Consider the following 21,797-nt stretch of genomic DNA (forward strand, 5'->3'; position numbering starts at 1 on the left):
AGAACCATCACTACAGTGTCACAGTCCTGATTACAGGTGATATATTGAGATTACCTTAACCCCATGGGTCCACCTCAACCTGGACTTTTTATTTTTTTTACAGAGCCTGAACTTTCTCCAGAGCAGGAAGCCTTGCCGAAAACATTCTTCTGGAATCGATACTTCTTCAAAATGCACGGACTGACTGACTTCCCAAATGGACTTTATATATTCCAGTGCATTAGAAGGTAACAATACAGCTTTCAAGTGAATTTTTACTGTTACCACACAGAGAGGCACAGTGGTCACACGTGGCCTTGGCCTCTGTGATGGTGGGGTGTTGATTAATTTGAGAAGAACACAACTTTGGAAGTGGTGACAGATGGAGTTCTTGGTGTTGTCTTTGAGAGGCCCTCGATGGGAGGGACGAAAGAGGCTTGGGAATCAACACAACAAAGGCTTCCAATTTTGCCACTGATTTGTAGGTAACATCTTGGGCATCAGCTGCCTTCTGCAGTTGGCCAGTCTGGTAAAAACAGGGACACTCATCCTTATTTATCTAAGGCAAACCAGCGCTGTGATGGGTGGATTATTTAGATAGCACTGGCAGTGCTAGCCAAATGCTGCTTATTCATGTTTTCCCCACTGCAACAATGTATCTTCATCACTAATAATTAACTGCTAATTAATATGATAGCGGCATTTACCACCTTATTTTCAATTTCAGTACAGATGCCTTTTTAAAAGCTATGTAAATATATGAAATTACAGTACATTTTCCTAATGACCCTGCCATGTCTGAGTTTGATCCTATTCAATGGTGACTAAAGAATAGTGAAGATGACTTCTCTTCTGTAGAGCCATAGACAGTTTCTGTTGAGTTCTTGACACTTAAATCATGAAACCTAAAGAAGCCATTGTAGGCAGGATACATCTGGGCTGAAGGACTGCTGATGCCAATTATGCTTCATACATAATAATGCACATTTTACCTATTTGGAAAAAAAATTCACATTTATTTACTGTCAAACAGGTGTTAAACTTTACACTGGATATTAGTGATGGGCTCATTATTAACAGGTTTACACAAAGGGATGAAAAAAAGCAGAATTTTGCTGAAACAATTTACATTTCATTAGATTTTTATCATAAAATAAATTAATTACTAAATATAGGCAGAAGGAATATGGAAGAGTAATAGTTATGTTTTATTTATTTTTTTTAAAGGACAGGCACCTTTTATTCATGAGAAAGCTTGTGAGAAGTGTCCAGTGTCCCCCTTACCCCCCAACCCTGATTGATTAAAGAATGAACAGGGAACTGAGTTACAATCTTTGTTAGCTATACCAAATTTGTGCAAGGCTTGGCATAATTGGCTTCTAAAACAATTTCCTCCCCGAATTACGGTTTTTTTTGGCAATAAAAATTCAAAACTTAAGAATAAAAACTAACTTGTCAAAGCAGAACACTGTTTACAGTGAAAAATAAGTGAAAACGGGTAGAACTTGCATTTTAAACATACTACTGTACTATGAACAGTGTAAGAAAAACAGCTTATAACGTCTGTGCAACCAAGAGCTTCTCACAATATTTTCTTCAAACTCTTTAAAATTATCTTTTAATGACAATTATATTTCAGCTGGACACAAATGTATTTATTTTACCCTAGCAATAGAACAAAATATAATTTCTTTAGCCATTTTTTTCATGAGAACGGTTCATTGTACAGTTGAGGAAATATATGAAATAAGGCCTGTGGCTTGATTGCTAGTGGTTAGACATGTATTCAATCTTTGCCCTAATGGAAAAGATCTGCAGTGAACTGCAAACTGATGCAGAATATCTCTCCTGCTTTTGCAAGTCTTGTCAGGAATAGTAAGGTACAGTAAATTTGTCCCACAGGATTTTAAAGCCTACGCCTTGTATATAATACAATGTAGGCCTAGGAAAAAAAAAAACTGGTGCAGCCATATTTACAAATTTAGTTCACAAACTGCTGCAGTAAAATGGCTGGAAAATGTTTATTTCTCTCTTTTTTTTTTTTTTTTTTTTTCACAATTTTGTTAAATTCAGCAGCAGAAGATATCTTAAATACCTTGTTGGTATTTCTTTTCTTTGTAACAAATAATTCATCTTAGTATACTCTGTGTATATACAAAGTTTTTGTTTTATAAAAATTCACAGAACTGTGAGGTCCAGTCATCTCCGTTACTGGAGAACCACAGGGTCAACAGAATTGTCTCTTCAAGCAGATATGAGGGAGCCTGCACGGGGCAAAGTAAGTCCTTTTTAATACTTGAACGTGGCCTTTAATATTTCTTTGCTACACTATTAAAGGCTTGTCACTAGTTGCATTTGTCCTTCTCTAACATCTCCTTCTGGAATACATCCTTCCTTGTTGATGGGGATGATATAGCCGTCGCTGTTACCCCTGCTGATCTGATAGTACATCTGGAGCTGGTGGCCAGCTCCCAGGTTTGGCATGCTCTTGTAGTAAATGTCCTCGTTTTCACTCCTCCTGGAGGGAGAGAGGTCCTCCTCGCCGTCGGGGCTGCTCTCTGGGTAGGGAGAGTCTCTGAGGTTGGGCATGCTCGTGTAGAGGGAGTCTCTGTTGGGGGACTGCAGGTGCTCGTCGGCCTCGGCCGTCAGCTGGGACACGTAGCTGTCCGTTCCCTCGGGCTTCACTTTCTTCTGGGGCTGGTACAGAAGGGAGTGAGTCCGCTGGGGGATGAGGGGGGCCTCGAGCTCTTTGTGGTGCAGCTCCAGCCCGGGGGTGTCGCTGTGCATCAAAGAGGAGGCGTCGGCCACGATGGCGTCGTCCTCGCTGCTGCTCCCGCCCATCGCCTTGGCCGGCAGCGCCCGCTCCAGGTTGTGGTTCTTGCTGCTGCCCCGCAGGTTGTTGTGCACTAACTCTGAAATGATCATTTTCTCAAAAGCAGTATCATTCAGGCTTAGTCCACAGTCCACGACTTGCACGCTGTCGTTGTAGTCTCCGTTGCGCAACGAGTAGCTGTTGTTGAAATTACCATTTAGCGGTAGAGTATCCATGGCACTTGTATCCCTGGCATTGTTCAGTGAATGTCCTGCAACGGAAAAGGACAGCTCTGGTTACTGCCTGACACGCTTTCATCAGTTATTTGTTTTTTTCTCTTTTCAACACAGTTCTTTAATGTAGTTCAGGACAAAGTTGTACTTGGAAGTAAAACTTGAGGAAAGTTAGGTTATTGAACATTCCCAAATGTAAACTGCTGCACACCTTATAGGAAAGATGCATTCTAAAAATACTAATGTGTGTTTCCTGTGGGGAATAGTGGCATTTTAATTTCTAAATTTAGTGTCAATTCTGTGACTTTTCCACCAGGAACTGTTCACTCCATGCCCTTGCATATGTAATGCAAAGCAATTCATTTGGAAACATCTATGTTTCGAAGTACACCACCATGATTTAGAAAAAGAAAATTAACAGAATTTGTCCTAAACGACACTAAATTAAAAAGGAATTAGATCACAGACATAACTGAAGGTAAATGTACAACATAAACCCACATAACTGGCAAGCAACTACTTTAACAACATTTCTAACATTTTTTCCTGTTTTTTTTTTTTTTTTTTTGAGATGAAGTAAAGAAAAGAATGAAAAAAAATGGATAAATACAAAGAATTTATGTTAAACAAGGACAGCCATCTTTCACACTACAGGGACCAGGGCCCACAAGCACCATCCAACAACACGATAGACAGCAGGTGGAATGACTCACTTTGGACAACTCACATCATGTCTGTCTGCTCAGGCTATCTGGCCTAAGAGTAGCTGATATATAAAAGAAAGTAAAATGATTTATTGTAACATGATGAAGAATTACTGAGCTTCTCAGCAACTTAGTCAGAGCAAGGGTTCAGCAAATTAGATTACTAAGCAATAACAGCTTTTCTTTTCCCATTTAATGTAATTTTTTTGCACTAATATTCTGTCTGCCAACAGTGGCCCCAGGCCCCTAAAGGTCAGAGTTTGCCTGCAGTCTGCATCAGTCACAGTGACAGCGCTGAATGAACCAGGATAGTTAATTAAGAGCTAGGCCCACAGTTAACCATGGGCATGGAAGTCAAATGCAGAAATGTTAGGGATTTCTGTAAGTATGGGTCACAGAAATTAAACCAAAGAATAAATATTAGTTGTGGAATGGGAGGAGGAAATCAGCCACGGCTGATATCTCATAGCTGTTGGAGGAATGACAGATTGGGTAAGTCTGCTGAAAACATGAAAAGGAGTTTAAGGGGGGGAGAAATGAAGTCTTATGATGATTAAAGGTCTTTATGCTTTTGGGTTTGGCTTTTTTTTTTTTTTTTTTTTTTTTTTTTTTTTTGGTAACTCGGAAAGGTTTTCCTATAGACACAAAGACATGTAAACTATGACAGCACAGTGCTTCCCAAGCAAAGGAAAAAAAAAAGGAAAAAAAAAAAAAAAAAAAAAAAAAAAAAAAAAAAAAAAAAAAAAAAAAAAAAAAAAAAAAAAAAAAAAAAAAAAAGAGAGAAAAAGCTTTGCAAGAAATTAAACAGTCTGAACCATGGAAGTCAGATGGTTAGAGCATTCCTAGAAAATCACTTTATCTACAGATATGTCTGGAAATAAAGAAAGAATGAAGTGACTTTACTGAAATGAGACTGACCACTGTGAGGCTGCTGCATAATATGCAAGGCTTGGAGGAGTATAAGAGAAAAGTTTTTTTGAAAAAGATTATATGTTTTTTTCCCATTTTTTTTTTGTTCATTTGTTTGTTTTTTTTAAATAATTAAAGCTGCAGCTTATCCTAGAAAATTCAGTCTTTTCTGGAAATATTGTTTTCAATTAAAAAGTAATTGCATTTTCTCATGAAAAGATTTTTGTCTTCTTTAACTTCAAAAAATGGAGTAATAATTTCCAAATAAATTTTGAGCAATTTGCAAGTCATTTTGCATTTGTGTTATTGATAAGTCTTCTCCATGTGCACTGATTTAAACGGTGATGAGGGTTGTTTGAAAGGTCTCTTTAAGCTCTGATTAAACAACTTTGTAGTTTTGCAATTTCATGTATGTTCCAGGATTTTTCTTGCTATGAATTTAGCTGCAAAGAACATATGGCATTTATTAAAGTAGACAACTCATGGACCACATGCTGGATTCATTTCCCTCATGAAAGTGATTTAATTCTGTAATTTTAATTTTCTTTTTCTCTGCTAAACAGATATCAAAATATATCTGATAATCCAAAATGAGTTTTCTGTGATATACTGCAGAGTTAAGCAAGCTAGAATATATTCAAATTGGTCTGAGGAGGCAAATTTTGTTGCCCATGATCAGGTAATTAATTTGAAATCTTTCCATAGCCTGTAGCAAGATTACTGTAGGAATATAAAAATAGAAGTAAATTGTTAAGCATTTCGGCATGACACCGCTTTGGCTTTAAGCAGCAAATTATTTCAGCATTGCATGGCTTGTGTTACCAATAGGGTTTGCTACAGACCTCGTGTCCATTCCCAAAAAAGCAGTATGCAAGTACTTTTTGAATGGGGAAACATTTCGTTTGCAAATTGTGAACCACTTGCCCGCTGAGTCTACTTCATGACCGCTAGTTATGTTTTAATTGTGCCCATTAAAAATCATGCTGAAAAAATTTACATTTGATAGGCAAAGTTAAGTTTTACTCCCATACTTGTCTCTCTGTAGGTTGCTAGAGGAAAGCATAAGGAAAGTAAGAAAACAAGAGAATGAAAATAGAAACTACAGTTCAGTTAAAAAGGAAACTTCAAATAAAAAACTGGAAACAAGGTTTTTATATGAGCTCTTTCTCAAAGATTTGTCATTCCAGTTACACTAAAGTGATGTTATGACTCATCAAACAGTATCTGCAAAGATATTTACTGGTGAGTTGCACCATCATTAAAAAAAGCAAGTAGATAATGTAACAACAAAACATTAGGTAGGTAAGCGATGACACCCTTTATTCCTTCAGAACTAAACTGTTCTAACTGGTAATCTCAAGATTTTCCTACAGGAAAATGATCTCCCATAAAGCTGCACTATACTATAGTTTAGATCTGTTTGATGCTGGATACAGTTTTCTACACTGGGGTATCCAAAGGTGCCAAGATGCCTCGTGCTTTAGCATTTAATCTGTTCCAGAAGAAGGATTTTCTCAACAAGCTTTTAGAGTCAACCTTATAGTGCATAGACATGATACCTCTAAGTGATAAATATCTTGAAGATGGGCTCTCGGACCATGTGGTGTCAGTCCTGTAATAGTATATTAAGATTTATGCCACCTGTGTTAAAGACATGGATAATTACTGGTAAATCCTGTTAGGGCAAAGGCATTACTATAATATAGTGCAGTTTTACAAGCTGACATTGGCAATACTGGATCTCCCCAGGGGACAGAAATTCACACACTACGGCTGGGGCATTGCAACAACTCCAGTTTCTGTCTAGGGAGGAGAGGGAGCCAAGAAAAGCAGTTTATTCAGGAAGGATAAGCACACCTGGTGAGTTAAAGACGGGAGCTGAAGGGGCATTACATACAACTGTTTCAGCGAGCAATGTGTTATAGGGGTTGTTAGTGCCGTGTGGTCGAAGAAGAGGGTTTGTTAGTAGGTAATTGCCAGTCATTCCTAAAGCAAAAGAAACAGAGAAAAAAAAAAAAAAGTCAGTTCTTTAATTTTAGTCTGACAGTTTCAATAAAGAGTATTTTTTTATTCATCATGAATCATGTAGGACTTGTCAAATGTAATTCAGCTGAAAATTTCTGGATGTGCTTTAGCTATGTATTTGAGATGGGAGCAGGAAAACACGGTTAGATTCCAGTAATTCACAGGTGCTGCCCAAATCCCCAAAGTAAACATCGAGTGAAAGTGATATTTACTGATGTATACAAAATCAGCTACACCAGAATAGCAATTAAATGGGTAGAGATGGAGGAACCACAGAAAGCTACCAGAACTTTAACAACTTCTGTCCAGAAGGGAGAGAACTGAATTTCTCAGACTGAAAAACCTCTTATGACAGGATCAGAGCAGTTATTCATTTATTAAAAACACACAGAGACAGGAAGGGAGTTGCTGGTTTCAAACGGACAGTGGATGATAAACTGCAAGAAGCATATCTTAGTATATGCAGAAGTATGCATGCTGAGGGGAAAGCAAAATATTTGCTCTAAGAAATCAGAGCATTCTACATTTTCTCCTGGGACATTCATGCTGCAAACTTATCTGCCAGGTTTTAGAAAAAAAAAAAACAACTTCCTCGAATGACAAATTTCTTTAACAATCAGTTTACAAACAATGTAAGACAAAGCAAAATAACACGTGAACAGATTTTTTTAAACCCATTTTACACGTTAATGCAACACCATTGAAACAACCCTTGGAATAATTAGAAGAAAAACCAACGTATTTTGAGAAACTATTAAAGAGTCAATTAATCTCTGATTTCCAGCTACTACAAGAAAAATGGATTGGAATAATGACCAAAAAAAGCCACACACGAAAGGCTGTGTTTAAAAAATTATTTTAAACTTTTGAATAAGGCAAGATTTCACTTTATATTGTATTGCACAGGGTCAGAGTATTACAGACCCAAGGCCAACTAAAGAGACAGCTATATCTTTATGGTAGGGATATTTTTGGGGGGGCAAGGAATGATAGTATATATTCCAAATATTAATGCTTTTGTACTACTTATTAGCAGAATACTTAGTAGCAGAAGTCAGCAGAAATTTCTGAGATTCCAAGAATTACTGTCTGGCTATGCTAAACTTATTTTAAAGTCTGTACCAGTAATCTACTAAAAAGCTTTTATCACAGCTTTTTTCAGTTGTAATGTACTTCTTCCTAAAAATACTAACTGAAATATATTTCGCTTGTAATTTATAGCTAAGAATTTTTTCAATCCAAATTTTTTTACCACCTCTAAAAGCTTGATTTTTTTATTTTAAAGGAAAAATTACACTTGCCATTAATTATTAGACTACTCTTATAAGTGTGTATCACTGAGACAGTGGCAATCTTATAAGTGAAAAGAGCTGATATCAATTTTTGTAATCACTGGAACTGAGAACAGGGAAAAGCTTTCAGGACCTCAGCTCAACTCTGCATTGACTCAGGGTGTAAAACCTCAAATTAGGGTGAAAAACCTAAACATTTATAGCATGTATTTATGGGATTTTAATAAGGCATCAACTTCTTTCTTGGACATGAAAAATACACATTTTCTACTTAATTTTTGCCAGAGGAACGTGCAAGGCCCATAGTGGGGTGGGGGAGCAGTGAGACACACAGGAAGGGACAAGCTGTCTGGGTTAATACCCTTGTTTTCTAACTGATCTCAAAGTCTATTTGAGTGGAGAAGTTTCGAGGGTTTGACTTCTCTGTGCCTGAAAATCTGGATTCTATCCCATGTTACAGATATGCTGCTCTTTGAAACAGAAAAGATAAATGCTTTACAGACATCTTTTGCATAGAAATGATATCAATTAGATTTCACTGGGAAAATTTCTGCACCTAAAAATCAGTCAAATACGCATTAAAATGTTACTGCACTCATATTTCTGTTTCAGATTTAACCTATAAAGGTTAGGAAAGATTTAAAATTATGATCTTGCTTTTAAGCTAAATTATTGATGAAACTTATTTAAACACATTGCCATGAATGGAGGAATTCAGCTTCTATAGCAGGGCCAGCTGAGGGAACATGGTTTTTAAAAAGTGCTGGTGGATGACTTTAAAACTTGGCTTTTAGAGAACATTTGTTCCAGATTTTTTTTTTTTTTTTTTTGGAAAACATTCTTTTCAATTCTTCTATGCTAAGAGATATAAAATCTGTATAAAATTTAAGGATTCTAAAACTGAAATGTTCCCAGTGACTGACCTTGATTAAGAGTTGAAGTGCTGTTGATGTCACCTGAGATAAAAGACGATTCAGATTGTTTTCTCACAGTGTCGTTCCACATCCTCCTTATCCGACTCTGTTAACATAAAGCAGGGAGACAAAAGCAGAGTGAGTTATGAAAAGATTTTTTCCTGCTCACGTGCAATTATGTAGAATATTTGTGTTTATTTTGGCCTAAAGTAACACATTCTTCTAGCACATAGTGAAAATTCCTTCTTATTTTATTAAAACTCTAATTTATTAAACTTCATTCAGATGAAACATGATGGTATAAACCTTCCTATAAACCAGCCCCTAATTACAAAAAAAAGGAAAAAAAAGGTGCTTGTATTAGACCAGAGTAAAAGGTAACATTTAAAAAGAAATAATTCTACTGTGCAGAAGTCCATATTTGCCATCTAAATGATAATAATGAGAAGACAATTAGTCCTTCTGAGTGGAACACATCTCAGCAGGCTTTTAATAAATAAATTTAACGAAAAGATGCTGTCCAAGTCTTTGTCACCTGCGTGCCAGAGGAGTAGCGAGCGCTGGTCCTGGTTGTGGATGCCTTCACTGAGCTGTGGGGGCTCTCGGTGGGCAGCCCCCCGCAGCAGTAGGAGTGTCGGAAGCATTTGCCATACTCCTTCCGAACCTGCGGGGGGGAAACAAAACCGTCAGTGTTCGGGGTCTCTGCTGGCAAAAACACAGCAACCCTGCACTCAGACCACTCACTCTTCCAGTAAATGGATAATTCTTGTCTGTCAGATTGTTGGCTGGTACCAAAACCACATCCTCCCCCCTACTCGGACTTCTGAACCAGTTCTTTCTGAGCTCCCCACTCGAGACAGAGACCCCAGCTCCTGGCAGTGTCCCAGAGTGCCAGTGGGAACCTAAAGGATGGGAATGAAACAGCTTCCACTTACAGCACCAGAACATACAACTGCCACTGCTAAGTTTGTTGAACCCAGAAATTCGAATATGCCTATGTATGTGATTTTTTTTTTTTTTTCCTGACAGAGCAATAAAACTAATTAATGATTCCAGTGTTTGGCCTGCATTTATTCACCTTCTGTTCCCAGTGACCTCCTGGAAACTTTCGTTTTGTTATATGTGTGTTAATGACTGCCAAGAAAGTAATCAGGATTAATTTACAGAGCAGTTAATTCTCTCATATTCAGTGACTGCTACACTGACTACCATTTTCAGGTAACAACAGGGGAGCATGTGCACATCTCAGCAGTGTGACAGCATCAGTGGATAAAATTTGGATAGATATGTAAGCCTAAATTCATAAATCTTCCATCAGATAGGTGGGAATTTAAGTGTCTCTTCTACATCAGTGAGACTCATGAGTTTCTGTGAAAAGCAGGATTTCAGCTGAGAATTCTGCCTGACCTATGAATATATAACACAGAAAGTTATGGGTATGCAGAAGGGGGAGAGGGGAAAATGAAAGTTAATTGTGTGGATTTACATATGTAATGTGCTGTTTTCAACATTACAGGAGTTTTACTCGTGGAATACACACTGTGATGTTTCTGTAAAGCACAAGGTTGAAGAAAATTTGAATAATTTGTGCCTTAACTTCAAGCCAGCCACAGTAACTCACCTTTTTATAAAAATAGATGGTACATATTATAAGTCAACCTCTATCTATATCAGCACAAAAGACACATAAAAAATGAAAACAGAAATGAAACAACTCAGAATTCTAATTTTCAACCCTGTAGTCTGAAAAACATAGGTCTATATTTATCATCACTAGATGGTATAACACCTAAAAAAAAATACATTCCTGAACACTAATGGATACTAAATGCTCCAAACCACTACACAGTAGAGACAATAGCAATCAAAACTGTATTTTTACCGAAATACCACCCTCCAGGGCTGGTTTTGCCTAATGCCTGTATTGCAGTGAATGTACATTATCTGTCAGGACTGTGCATTCCACTGTCATTATTTCTAAATTATAGCTTGTTGAAAACTGATGGAAGCAACAGCACTATCATCTCGTCAGAACTGGAAACATAATAGTTTTCACTTCCACAATTCTATTTCTCTGTTCAATTTAGTGACCAACTAGTAATAACAGAATAAAAAGACTACATTAGCTATGCAGACAGAGGATGGGACAACATCCAGTCAAAGGCAGCGACACCTGAAAATCTTAAATGGCAGCTTTAACATTCTTTCAGGTATAAATCTTATTGCTCTAGGTTATGCTTTTTCACACTCGACTGGTATTTTAATATTCCTTTTTGCTGACTCCACTTTATATAAAAACAATGCACAGCTGGAAAAAGAAATAAAAAAGGAATCTGTTTTTTATTTTTGAGTCCAACACTAATACAAAAGGGGAAACATTATATGAAACCCTAATCTAGAAATTATTTGCACTTTGAGAATGTTTGCACTTTCTTCCCCATCTTCATTTCTTAGGCTCCATCTCCTCTCTAAGTGTGCTTTTGTTCTCCCAAAATGAGAGGAGTGCCATGTTCGTCTGGATAAAATTCTTCCTGTCTACCAGATTTGCTAAAACATGCCTGAATGCCGTTGTCTGCACTAACTTTAGAGAGGCTGATACTTGTTAAGAGCTGGAACAGTTGAAAACGTGCAAGAATATGTTTTTTGTACTTCCACAGCAATGCTTTATCCAATGGTCTCATTATAAATATCTGTTAATTATGTCTCTGGTGAGCTAATTATAATGGGAGTTAATAATTGCTAGGTCTCCAGCCTAAAATTGGTAAAAAAAATTTAGAATCTAAATATTGAAAATAAGGTATTTCCAAATGTAGGATGTCCTGCATTTCACGGTAAGTTTTTTTGGGTGGGGTTTTTGACATTTACCCTTCCTCTCAACTCTCATTACTTTCATTTGTCCTGCCTTCTAACCCAGGCTGGCAGCTTTTTTCATTCACTCTTCCTAAAAGCATCCCTAAGGCACCCTTGGAAGCAGTCTCCATCCCCTGGGGAACAGAAGGGGTGCAGGGAACCCCAAAAGAATCCTTCTCTCTTGTTTGTTCCTCTCTCCTCTGCAAGCTTTCTCTCTCTCTCCATCAGATCTGCTCATTCTGGACCCTTCTGCTGAAGGGGAGCAGAACTAGTTTAGCTCATCCCCTTCACGAGGGAGGCTCTTGCCAGGGGATTCCAGTTTTTCCAGTTAAAAGAACAAAGCTGCTGGGATTTCTGGGGGAGGGAAACTCTTGGAAAAAAAAGTAGTCATGATGGCATCTTCTCCATCTTTAGAGAACTATTCCTGTTAGTGGCTGTCTAGCATTAATGACTACTTTTTTCTTCGGGTGTGCTGAAGTTCGTAATAAAATTAATTTTTACATCTCACTTAATTTCCTAATGAATGAGCAGAGAAAGTACCATCCCTGCCTATCACCTGTAGCTTTATGTTGCAGCTTAATGGGATCTCAGGAGAGGTTCTCTGCCTTGATCTGAGGAAAGGAGAGTGTTTCCAGGCTGAGACTGTAACTGCTCCTTTGTTTGCAGCCCTGCAGCAAAGGCAGGACTTGTTTCACGGGGGCAGAAAAGGCTTTTGGCTGTAAGTTCAGACTAACACATATCACATCACCAGTGTTAAACAGCACATTTTCTACAGTGCTTTTCTTCACAAAGCCTCAACACTTTTCAAGGCCAGGTTGGAAATGCTGCATCCATGTTAAACCTGCCTGGGCACAGAGCAGGTTTATGACTCCCACAAGCACATACAGCAAGAACTGCTTTGGAGTCCTAGTCCCCTCCCCAAATTAATTCAAAATGCTGCAGTTCTTGACATGGCTATTTTTCGTCTATTTTTTAAGAATTACATCTGTGGCTGTGGTAACTTACTTTCTTTTGGAGGGCACAATGAAAGATGAATATAAACATTCCTTGGAAAGCATTAAATACTGTGAAGAGATACGTCATCACAACGGTCCCCTCGTTTATAAACAGCAGGCCAAATGACCATGTTAGGCCAAGGAGGCACAGGAGAGCAAATGCACCCAGGACCCAGGATCTGGAAAAGAAAATTAATTTTAGTAACGTTACTTAGGAGAACGCACATCGCCAAATCCAATATTAACATTTCAGTTCCTGCAGTTGACTTTTACTAGTCTCATATTCAAATGTAAAACTTCCTTGGGTTTAACCTTTTGTCTATTAAAGAAAGAACAATTCCATTTAGCATTCTTAGTCTCCAGTGAAAACAGCAAGAGTAGATATAACCTTTTTTTTCTTTCTCAAGAACAGCACAGGATGTCAAAACTATTTTGAAATGCAGAAGTATAGCACAAACCCCAGCTACTCCACTGCCTTATCTGCTTTTAGAGAAGAGATTGATAAATCTGGCTTAGGCACTAATCACAGCATAGATTTTAAACAGCGGTGCTGCCATATGACACCAAATAATGTCACCCAAATGCACAAAGGTTAAACAGCAGATTAAAAGCCCAGAGCCCCAATCTTTAATGCTCCGATAAACTCAGCTAAACCGAAGCTGGATGGTCTAACCTCTGCATGGAGAAACCCTGCTGAAATGCGACAAAAATATGGATACTGCTTTACAGAATAATCCCAAAAAGATTCCATCATGAACAGGTTAAGGAAAAGGAGTTGTAGCGAACGGCACAGAATGAAAGGGAAAGGGAATTTAGTCAGTGAATTCCACATCTAACTAATGATCTTACTTGATAAATGGCTTATTATCTTCATAGCTAGAAAGCATTATAAGCAGAAAAGAGAAACAAAATTATTAGACAGAATTGAAACAGAAATTAATAAGAGCATTTTTAATTGTCTATAAAAATTAGTCAAAATTAGGAAATTCAAAATGCAGAGGCAAGCAATTTAAAATTATAAAGGCATATAATAGTTAAAAAGTCTTTAGCAAATCAGGTATCTCAAAAATAGTTAATTAAAATTAAGGGAAATCCACAATATGACCGAGTTTGTAAAGTTAAAAATCATGCTAGAAGTTTGTTAATGTAGGGTTCTATCTTACCCAGGCAAGTCCGTATTATAGTAGCCATCACAAACACGGTAATTACTGGTGTGGATGAGAAGACAGAAAGAGGAAAAGGAAGAAAAGAGAGAGATGCTAAAGATTAGCTCTCTCTCTCATCATGCAACATGCAATGAAGCTGATACTGCCCTGTCTAGCACATCTAGTTCACAAGGTCAGCCTCACTGGAAATCTCCCCTGGCCATTTTCAACATTCACATCTGTAAGACCCTTTCACATCCAACCCTCAGTGTTAGAAAGCTGCACCATCCCTTCAGTGTTGGTAAAACAAAAACCTTCAGTACAATGTAAAGCTACAGAGAATACAGTAAAAAAACTATCTAAAAAGAGTGAAAGCTGCCAAAGCCTTGTTAGTTATATAAAACTTATATTACTGTGCAAAAGGGATACTACAGTACAGCACCATGATAAAGTAAACATTTGTTAAATTAGCATGAAAACAGCAGATAATCTTCAAGTTAACAATAATAATAGAGTCAATTCTCTTGGGAGAACAGGATTACGAGTAGAAACTGCTCAGAATCCCTAAATCAAAAAGTCATTTAACAAAACAAACTTAATATAATCATATCAGCCATGCAAACAGGAACATCGTTTTTGAACTGCATTTTAAATGCAAATGAAATTACTGCAGTGCTGTGGCATTTCCGTGAAACAGTTTCTTGGCACTAGTTCCAGGCTGAAATTATCTAATTTTGACCGGCGTTTGTGACATTACAGCAACAATGTGACGAAAGCAGGATTGGCTCTGTTTGCTTCTAATTGACATCTGCAGTTGCTGGGAGACAATGGCATGTGCTCCTAATGGAGAGTAGCTTTCAATCAGTTCAGCAATCAGAAAATAATCATAGTTCTCATACTTGAACACAAAGCACTTACTTAATGTTTTCCAACCTGCTAGAGTCTGGTTTCAAAGTGTTTGAGTGCTTCACCATTTTGCACAATGTGATCACCAGGAAGATAAGATTCAGCTGTCAAAACAGATAAGAGTGAAATTAAACTACTTCAAGTAATAGGTTGAATAATGATGATGTTACAGGCTAAACAAAAACCCTGTAGTTTATTTTCAAATAAGTACTGAAAGTTGGTAGCTCCATCAGATACAGTCTGTAAAAGGTGACTGCAAATACACACGAGGGGGGAAAGAAGTGTCAGAAGTCCTTGTTTCACTTCACGTTCCCTATTCCCCCCATCATCAGGAGCTCCTGTGCAGCACTTGCCAGCCCCACTCCAGCTCTCTCTTCCAGCATGTTGTGCTCAGCCCCTGCTCACCTCTGCCTGTCACCTCTGGCCCTTCCCCCTCTCACTGATTTCCTCTGAGGGCTGTGGTTACCCCTTTGCTGTGCTGTACTACTTGTCTTTTTAGCACCCCATCCTGCTTTTGAAATGTTCTTCACCTTTGTTGGTTTCTCCCCCCCCCCTTTTTTTTTTTTCCATTCCCTTTTGTTCTCACAAATTCTACTGGGGTCTAGAAGAGAGCTTAAATGTAACTGAAGAAAAAGAAAGAGAAAAAGAAACACTAAGATGTAGCGAACGCATCAATCTGAACAGTGCCACAGACACATGCAGGTGGTGCACCCTCTGACTGCCCTCCTTCCCTTTGTAGTCTGGATCCTGTCACACTGACTGTGTGCCACCTGAAGGACTGTGGTGTCTTATTCTTGTTGTGTCACTCACACTGATAACACCAGGGAAGAGACCGAGGGACATTTTTTTTTGATGGCTTTCCTATTTTGAAACAGAATCACAGATACGAAAGTTAGCGGGTGCCTTTCTCCTCTCGATTTCAAAGCCTGTGAAGAGCACAGCAAGCCAAAGACAAGGATGCCTGCAGAATATGGGCTGAAAAGTGGCCCCCAATTAATCTGAGTAATCAGATTGTTCGTGCAGACAATTCAAACCAAATTGTATCTTTGAAACCAGAAGACACACATCCCTATGTACTGATACAATGGTACCTAAGAAATGACTGAACCAAAAGCTAAGGCAAGATGGGAGAATATGCTTGGACACCCTTAGAACACATATATTAGACAGATTATAACCCTATTTGTATGATCTTCCACATGTATCTGCAGCTGGTTACTGATGGAGAACAATCACACCGAGTCTGGTGGCCTCTGGTTTGAGACAGCTTCAAAATCCTCACAGTTCTGGCACCGTGTTCCTACGGTTGTGCCTCAGTGGTCAGAAACCTCACTCAAAGAAGAGTGATTCCTAATAAAGAGCTGGTCTGGAAAATCTTGAAAAGAGGAGTATTTTGCAGGCTCTGATCAGTCTGTTAATAAGAACATGCATTACAGAAACAATTCCTACTGTTAAGGGCAATCAAGTTATCACTCCTGGTGCTGTCTCAAAACCAGGATGGACAGCATGAACAATTAGGCAGTTCTCAACATCAGAACAGCCTGGCAGCTTTTGACCTTATCAGTCCTCATTGAAAGTAAAATATTTTTGCAATGGTATCTTGGGATTAATAGAAAAAAATGTATATGATGCAGATAACAAAAATAAGCTTTTCTGATTGATTTCAGTTTGTGTTCCAAGAACAGACTGACAATGCTTGACCTTTAAGCAGATGTATGTACATGGTGTAGGTTAAGCATATTTCCATCGCTGCAAAATCTAATAGAAGTGTCAATAATTCATGATCTCGGTCTCCCTTTATGATTCTTACAGGTAGTGTCTAAGCAGATGAGAAACACCACTTCATTATATCATTGTGATCTCTTCCTCTTGTTTAGGTTTCCACTGTGTGGTGTAAGTTCCTTGGGTAGAAAATAAGTGGCTTCTCTCCCTGGCCTTTGCATCCCACAGGACAGGGGCTCTGACTCCGACCCTCAGTCTCGTGCCTGTGCAGGCAGACTTTGGATTTGAGAAAGTTTCTTTACATTTGGTAGCTGACATAACGTGAACTTCTCCAGCCTGCTTAAAAGAAGGCGACTTCACTTTGCTTTTTGTGCAAACAAGCAGATTAAGAGCTAAGACACATGGCCCATACCAATCCTAACATGCAAATCAACTCTGGCTGCAACCTGTGCATCCCTGAGTGCACAATGCAGCTCACAATGGCATTTACAGCACAGCTGGAAGCTAATCCTTGCCTAAGTAGCTACCCTGGAGTACCCTGTATTGTACCAGCAACGTCACTCTTGGATCAAAAACTCGTAGATATGGCTTAGCCCATAAATGACTGCCTTATGAAACGAGAGGGTTTTATCCTCTGACTGACTGTGCAGCTGAAGTGCTGGTTTGACACACGAGAAACAAAAGCTTGTATTATTCACATACTGAGGCTCCTTCAGTGCAGACACGGCCTGGGCCAAGCCCCAGGGTACTGAACAGGTTTTTCAGCTCTGTCTGTGTGTCCTTGCTGCACTGGGGAATAACTGTATGTAGCAGTTTCTTAAGAGACACTTTAATTCTAATTTAGGTACAGACCCACAAAAGCAGCCCACAGAAATAATAATGCTGTATCACAGCAGCTGAAAAAGTCCTTCCAAGTAAAAGGGAAAAATACGTTAAACACAAAGTAACTATGACAACAGAGCATATGATCCTTGTTTCTCCATCACTGTGAAATATTGCATAGTTTTCAGTTTCAGCAGTCAAAAGACCATGGTCTGTCACTTGTTCAAACATGCTGGCATCTCTGTTGCACATGATATCATTATAAAAACCCTATTTTGCCTGCTTACTGATACTGTAACCAAACCTTTCTATAGATGTGCTTTTTGGCTCCCTTTACTGCTTTTCAGCTAGGAACTGATTGTTTTGGAGGAACTCAGGAGTTAAAGACTTTCAGGCATCCTGCCATTTCTTTTTTTTTTTTTTTTTTTTTTTTTTTTTTTTTTTTTTTTGTCAGAAGAAACTAAACAGGGAAGGGAACTTGCTGGAAAATAATTGCTTTTAGAGGGAATAGCTGAATTACTTTTCTTGTTGAGAAATATGTAGGGGAAGAGGAAAACAGAGTTAGGAGTTCTGTATTCATGTACCAATGCTGTACAAGGAAAGCTTTTTCAGCTCTGAGCACCCTGGTCCAAGCTCAGAGCTGAGCCTGTTTTGAGCAGCATCCTCAGATGTCCTGAAGCCCCCTCCAACCTGAATTGTTTCATGACTGCGAGGACTGAACTGTTACTGATCTAAGCAAGTGAATCTGTAGATGTTTTCCAAGCCTGACAGGTGCTCAGGGTAGGACATCCTTCTCTGAGAAGCTTGCAGCACTCTGAGGTCACACAAAGACCCACAGGAATGGCAAGATGGGCTTTTGAGAGCAATCTCGTTAAGAGAAAAATGGGCCTCTGATAGTGATGACTTTCTCATCACTTCATGTAACATAAATAGGGAGTGACTGGCTGGGCCTCATCCTGACAGCTGGGCTGTGTCCAGCCCACATCAGCCAAAATCTGCAACCCCTCTTCTTCAATGGGAGTAAAAAATATAAACCCCCCATGCAATCACACCCACAGTGCAAACACCTCAGTCATAACATTATACCCCTAACACAGGCTGTAAGATCTCCTTCGTGCTTCACTTCTGAAAATCAGACTGAAAATCACACCAACACTCTTTCGAAGGCTAAAGATAAGAAGTTAAAAGTCTGGTCAGGCATCAGGTTTGGATTTGCAGGTTCTGCTGTGACATCAACGAGTGACAGAACACACAGTTGCAGTGGGTGGAGCTAGAATGTGAAATCTCTTAAAACATTATGCTTGATTTTGCCCTAATTTCTAAAACATACTAACTGGAAGAGATGGGATACTGGATTACACAGAGATCTATCTTAATTTATACCCTGATTTTAGAACTGTGTGTAAAATAAAAAAAAAAAAAATTACACAAATAATTAGAGCATCTTCTAATGTGCCTGGAAGATCATGCTTCTTTCACAGCCAACACACGTGGCCACTCCTCACTTGGAAATCAGAAGGTACTGGACATGAAACATGGTATAAGTTGGAAATTTGTCTTTCTGGCCCCTGAAACCCATGTAATTTTGAGAGAGGGAGTGTCTTCAAGTCAAATTATCTTTTTAAAAAAGTGAAGGTAATAACCTGCACAGCAGACTGCTGGATTGGGATTGGTTGTGGGTACAATGAATTAGTCCTGAAATAAAGCTAGATTTTGCAATAATGATGATAAATTTCTCCCTGTGAGTAATAGATAAATACCATTTATCAAGTGTCTACTACAGAAAGACAAACATTGATTATTTATAAAAATAAGGTTCCAGACACAAAAGGTTCCATTTTCACACATGGAGCCAGGTTATGTGTACACCTGTACATCCCTGGCTTGGGTAAGCAATACTTCAACCTGACTGAAAACATTTCGTGTTTCCTATGTTAATGAAAGGTAATCTTTGCCTACACAACCACTGGCAGACTGATACATTGGCTCCATCTGTGAGAAGCAAACTGCACCAGTCGTGGCTATAAAGTCAAACCAACATCACTCGTTCCTTGGGTATGAAAGAATACGGATCTACACAGGAGTGAAAACACTGGGGCTTTCCAGCCCAGAGCTGACATAAGTGCAGTGTTTGTGTTCTAGCCATGAACCTGCTCCGTGGCATCACGTCCACCCCAGCTCAGCGGTTTAAAATTCCTCGCACACAGCCCGCAGTGCTGACACGGAGACGATGAGGCAGAGGAGCAGGAGCAGCACTCTGCAGTAACCCAGCTGAACTGCACATGTTCTGACCCTTTTTGAGCTCCCCCGAGCTTTTGTTACCTGGCAAATGCAGCTCTAAAGCTGCTCCTCTCTCTGCAGATCTTTGCTCTCAGCCATGCAGAAGCCGATCTCTCGCTGGGAGCGGCAGCCAGAGAGGTGCTCTGTGAAGGCTTCCAAATGAGTGTGCACACTGAACTCTCACTGAACTGAATTAATTATTGAAGATGCAGATGGAGCTGTCCAAGTGATAAGAACAGCTCCTGACGTATCATGATCCAAGCTTTCATTAAACCATTTCAGGCATACTAATGGTTTCCCACCGCTCATTACTTACATGCTCTTCTCTCATCGATATAATAACCCCGGTGCCCAAAGGCATGGCAGGCTATGGAAACGGGGAAGCTGAAAGTTCCTCGCAAGACATACCGAGGAACTTCATGCTCCCCACTCACACTTCCCATCCTCACTTAGTGCAAAAATGTACACTGATACAAGTACAAAACCTTACAAACTCAGAGAAAAAAAAATCTGTAAATTGAAGTAGAAAGCAATACTGTCAGAAAAGAGCTGATGTGCACTGAGAGTACTATTAAACTGAGAAACATAAAAGTGATTTGAGTACCACGTTAAAAAGCTTACCAAGGTGAAATCCTCACATGCTACCCACCCTAAGTAAGCTCCACCACAAACACAGCTCTGCAGTAACACTGCACAGGACATGTTATTTTTCAGCCAGTACACCTCTCACACTTCTTTCTGCCTCTGGTCTCTCCTGCTTTCTCAGCTGGGACGATTAGAGGGCAAAGCAATTGCCAGAGAAGAATTACTCCCAGGAACTGTGCTGTGATTGCTACCTGCTGTTTCCTATTTTTGACGTTGGGAATACTGCTCCCAAAGGCCTTCTGCGTCTCAGGCCTAATGATTTGCTGCAGGATAATAATGTCATGGCCAGTAAATAACGGTGAACTATGTCTGTACATGGTCAATATGATTAAATGTCCTTCACCTCTATTCTCACTCTGACCTGGTTATGAGGAAGTGAAAAAGCCGTCAGCAAAGCCCAAAGCTCCCCACGTGAAATGTTATTTTAGAGCAAGGGAGAAAAATGGAGGTGACTTAGCAAAGTAACAATAAAATAAGGAGCTGGACACGAAAAGCAAAATTATCACCACACGATCAGACTTGAGGTGACTGAACTATTGTGGCATGAAAACTCAAGAACAATTTTCTAGCAATAATTACAACAACTGCAAGAAACAACTTCATGTTGAAAAATACTGTCTGTCATATTGAAAATACTGTCTATCTTCCAATTGCAATTGTAGGTTTAATTAAAAGAAGAATCCCCATCATTCTGAGACATGATTTAATTTGAATGTATTTAGTATAAATTCTGTACAATTATTATAGTCTACACTAAAGTCTTACAAACCCTGTAATTTTTCTAATTCAACTCATACCCACATAAGTTTTAGCACCTACGCCCGTGTGTTTGAAAATATGCCAAGGAACTCTTAACAACTTCTATACTGCACAACTCTTTTTTCCTAAGTGACTGCTCAAGGATTGAAACAGTTTTTGATATAAACAGAGAGCAAATCCAACCTAAGTATGCATAAGCTTATTTCAATATTGAAGGCACCAGGAAGGAATAAAGTACCTACAAAACACTGGTCAGGCATATTCTTTAACAGAAAATTTCCACAATCAAAGTATCCAAGTTTATTTTCACATGAGAAATAACATAGGCTATAAAGTACAAAAGGTGCTGAAACAGCGTGCCTGGCACGTGATCTGTAAAGGTCAGAAATTTCATAACTATGCCTGATGCATGTGCTTCAGCTGGAAAACCAATGATGACAAAATACAATTTCTGAATTTGGAAATTCGAGGGAACTGAAATTCACTCAATATTTCACAACTCCCCCACTGTGTAAGGGCAGGAGAACACGCAACTACTTGAACTTTCAAAAGCTCAAAACCGAATTAATTCACCCTTCCAAACCATCAGCAACGATGAGAAAAGCTGTGTGTGTGTGTGTACACAGGCTATGCCCCCAGCACCAGCCTCCTGCAGTACTTCCCAAACACAGCCAGGCTTTAAAGACACACAACCAGCAGAGACAAACCAGGGCAGGCAAAATGCACATTGTGCTTCACTTTCCTCGCAGATTCCTATGCTGGGGGTGCTCTGAGGGGAGATCTGAGGGCACTTCACACAGACCAG

At 39.0% G+C, this 21,797-nt stretch overlaps 1 protein-coding gene across 22 annotated transcripts in view; it reads right to left on the reverse strand.

Moving 5' to 3' along the window:
- Positions 1-980: 980 nt before the first annotated feature.
- The window catches only part of ADGRL2 (adhesion G protein-coupled receptor L2), a 121,079-nt gene continuing 100,262 nt past the window's right edge, over positions 981-21,797 (reverse strand). For 4 of the 22 annotated variants that reach the window (XM_027902376.1, XM_027902373.1, XM_027902375.1 and 1 more), the window contains 6 exons: positions 14,777-14,868; positions 12,724-12,892; positions 9,404-9,532; positions 8,878-8,974; positions 6,495-6,623; positions 981-3,062 (listed from right to left, as the gene is read on the reverse strand). In XM_027902376.1, the coding sequence (XP_027758177.1) occupies positions 2,311-3,062; positions 6,495-6,623; positions 8,878-8,974; positions 9,404-9,532; positions 12,724-12,892; positions 14,777-14,868 (1,368 nt within the window). In that variant the 3' untranslated portion in view covers positions 981-2,310. Of the gene's footprint in view, positions 3,063-3,737; positions 3,791-4,486; positions 5,687-6,494; positions 6,624-8,877; positions 8,975-9,403; positions 9,533-12,723; positions 12,893-13,562; positions 13,590-13,876; positions 13,922-14,776; positions 14,869-21,797 lie in introns of those variants that run through there. The other 18 variants (XM_027902384.1, XM_027902382.1, XM_027902383.1 and 15 more) reach the window with 11 other exon arrangements.

The sequence above is a fragment of the Empidonax traillii genome, unplaced genomic scaffold (genome assembly GCF_003031625.1).
Source record: "Empidonax traillii isolate 1590-97213 ecotype Southwest subspecies unplaced genomic scaffold, ASM303162v1 scaffold868:size279580, whole genome shotgun sequence".
Taxonomy (NCBI): Eukaryota; Metazoa; Chordata; class Aves; order Passeriformes; family Tyrannidae; genus Empidonax; species Empidonax traillii.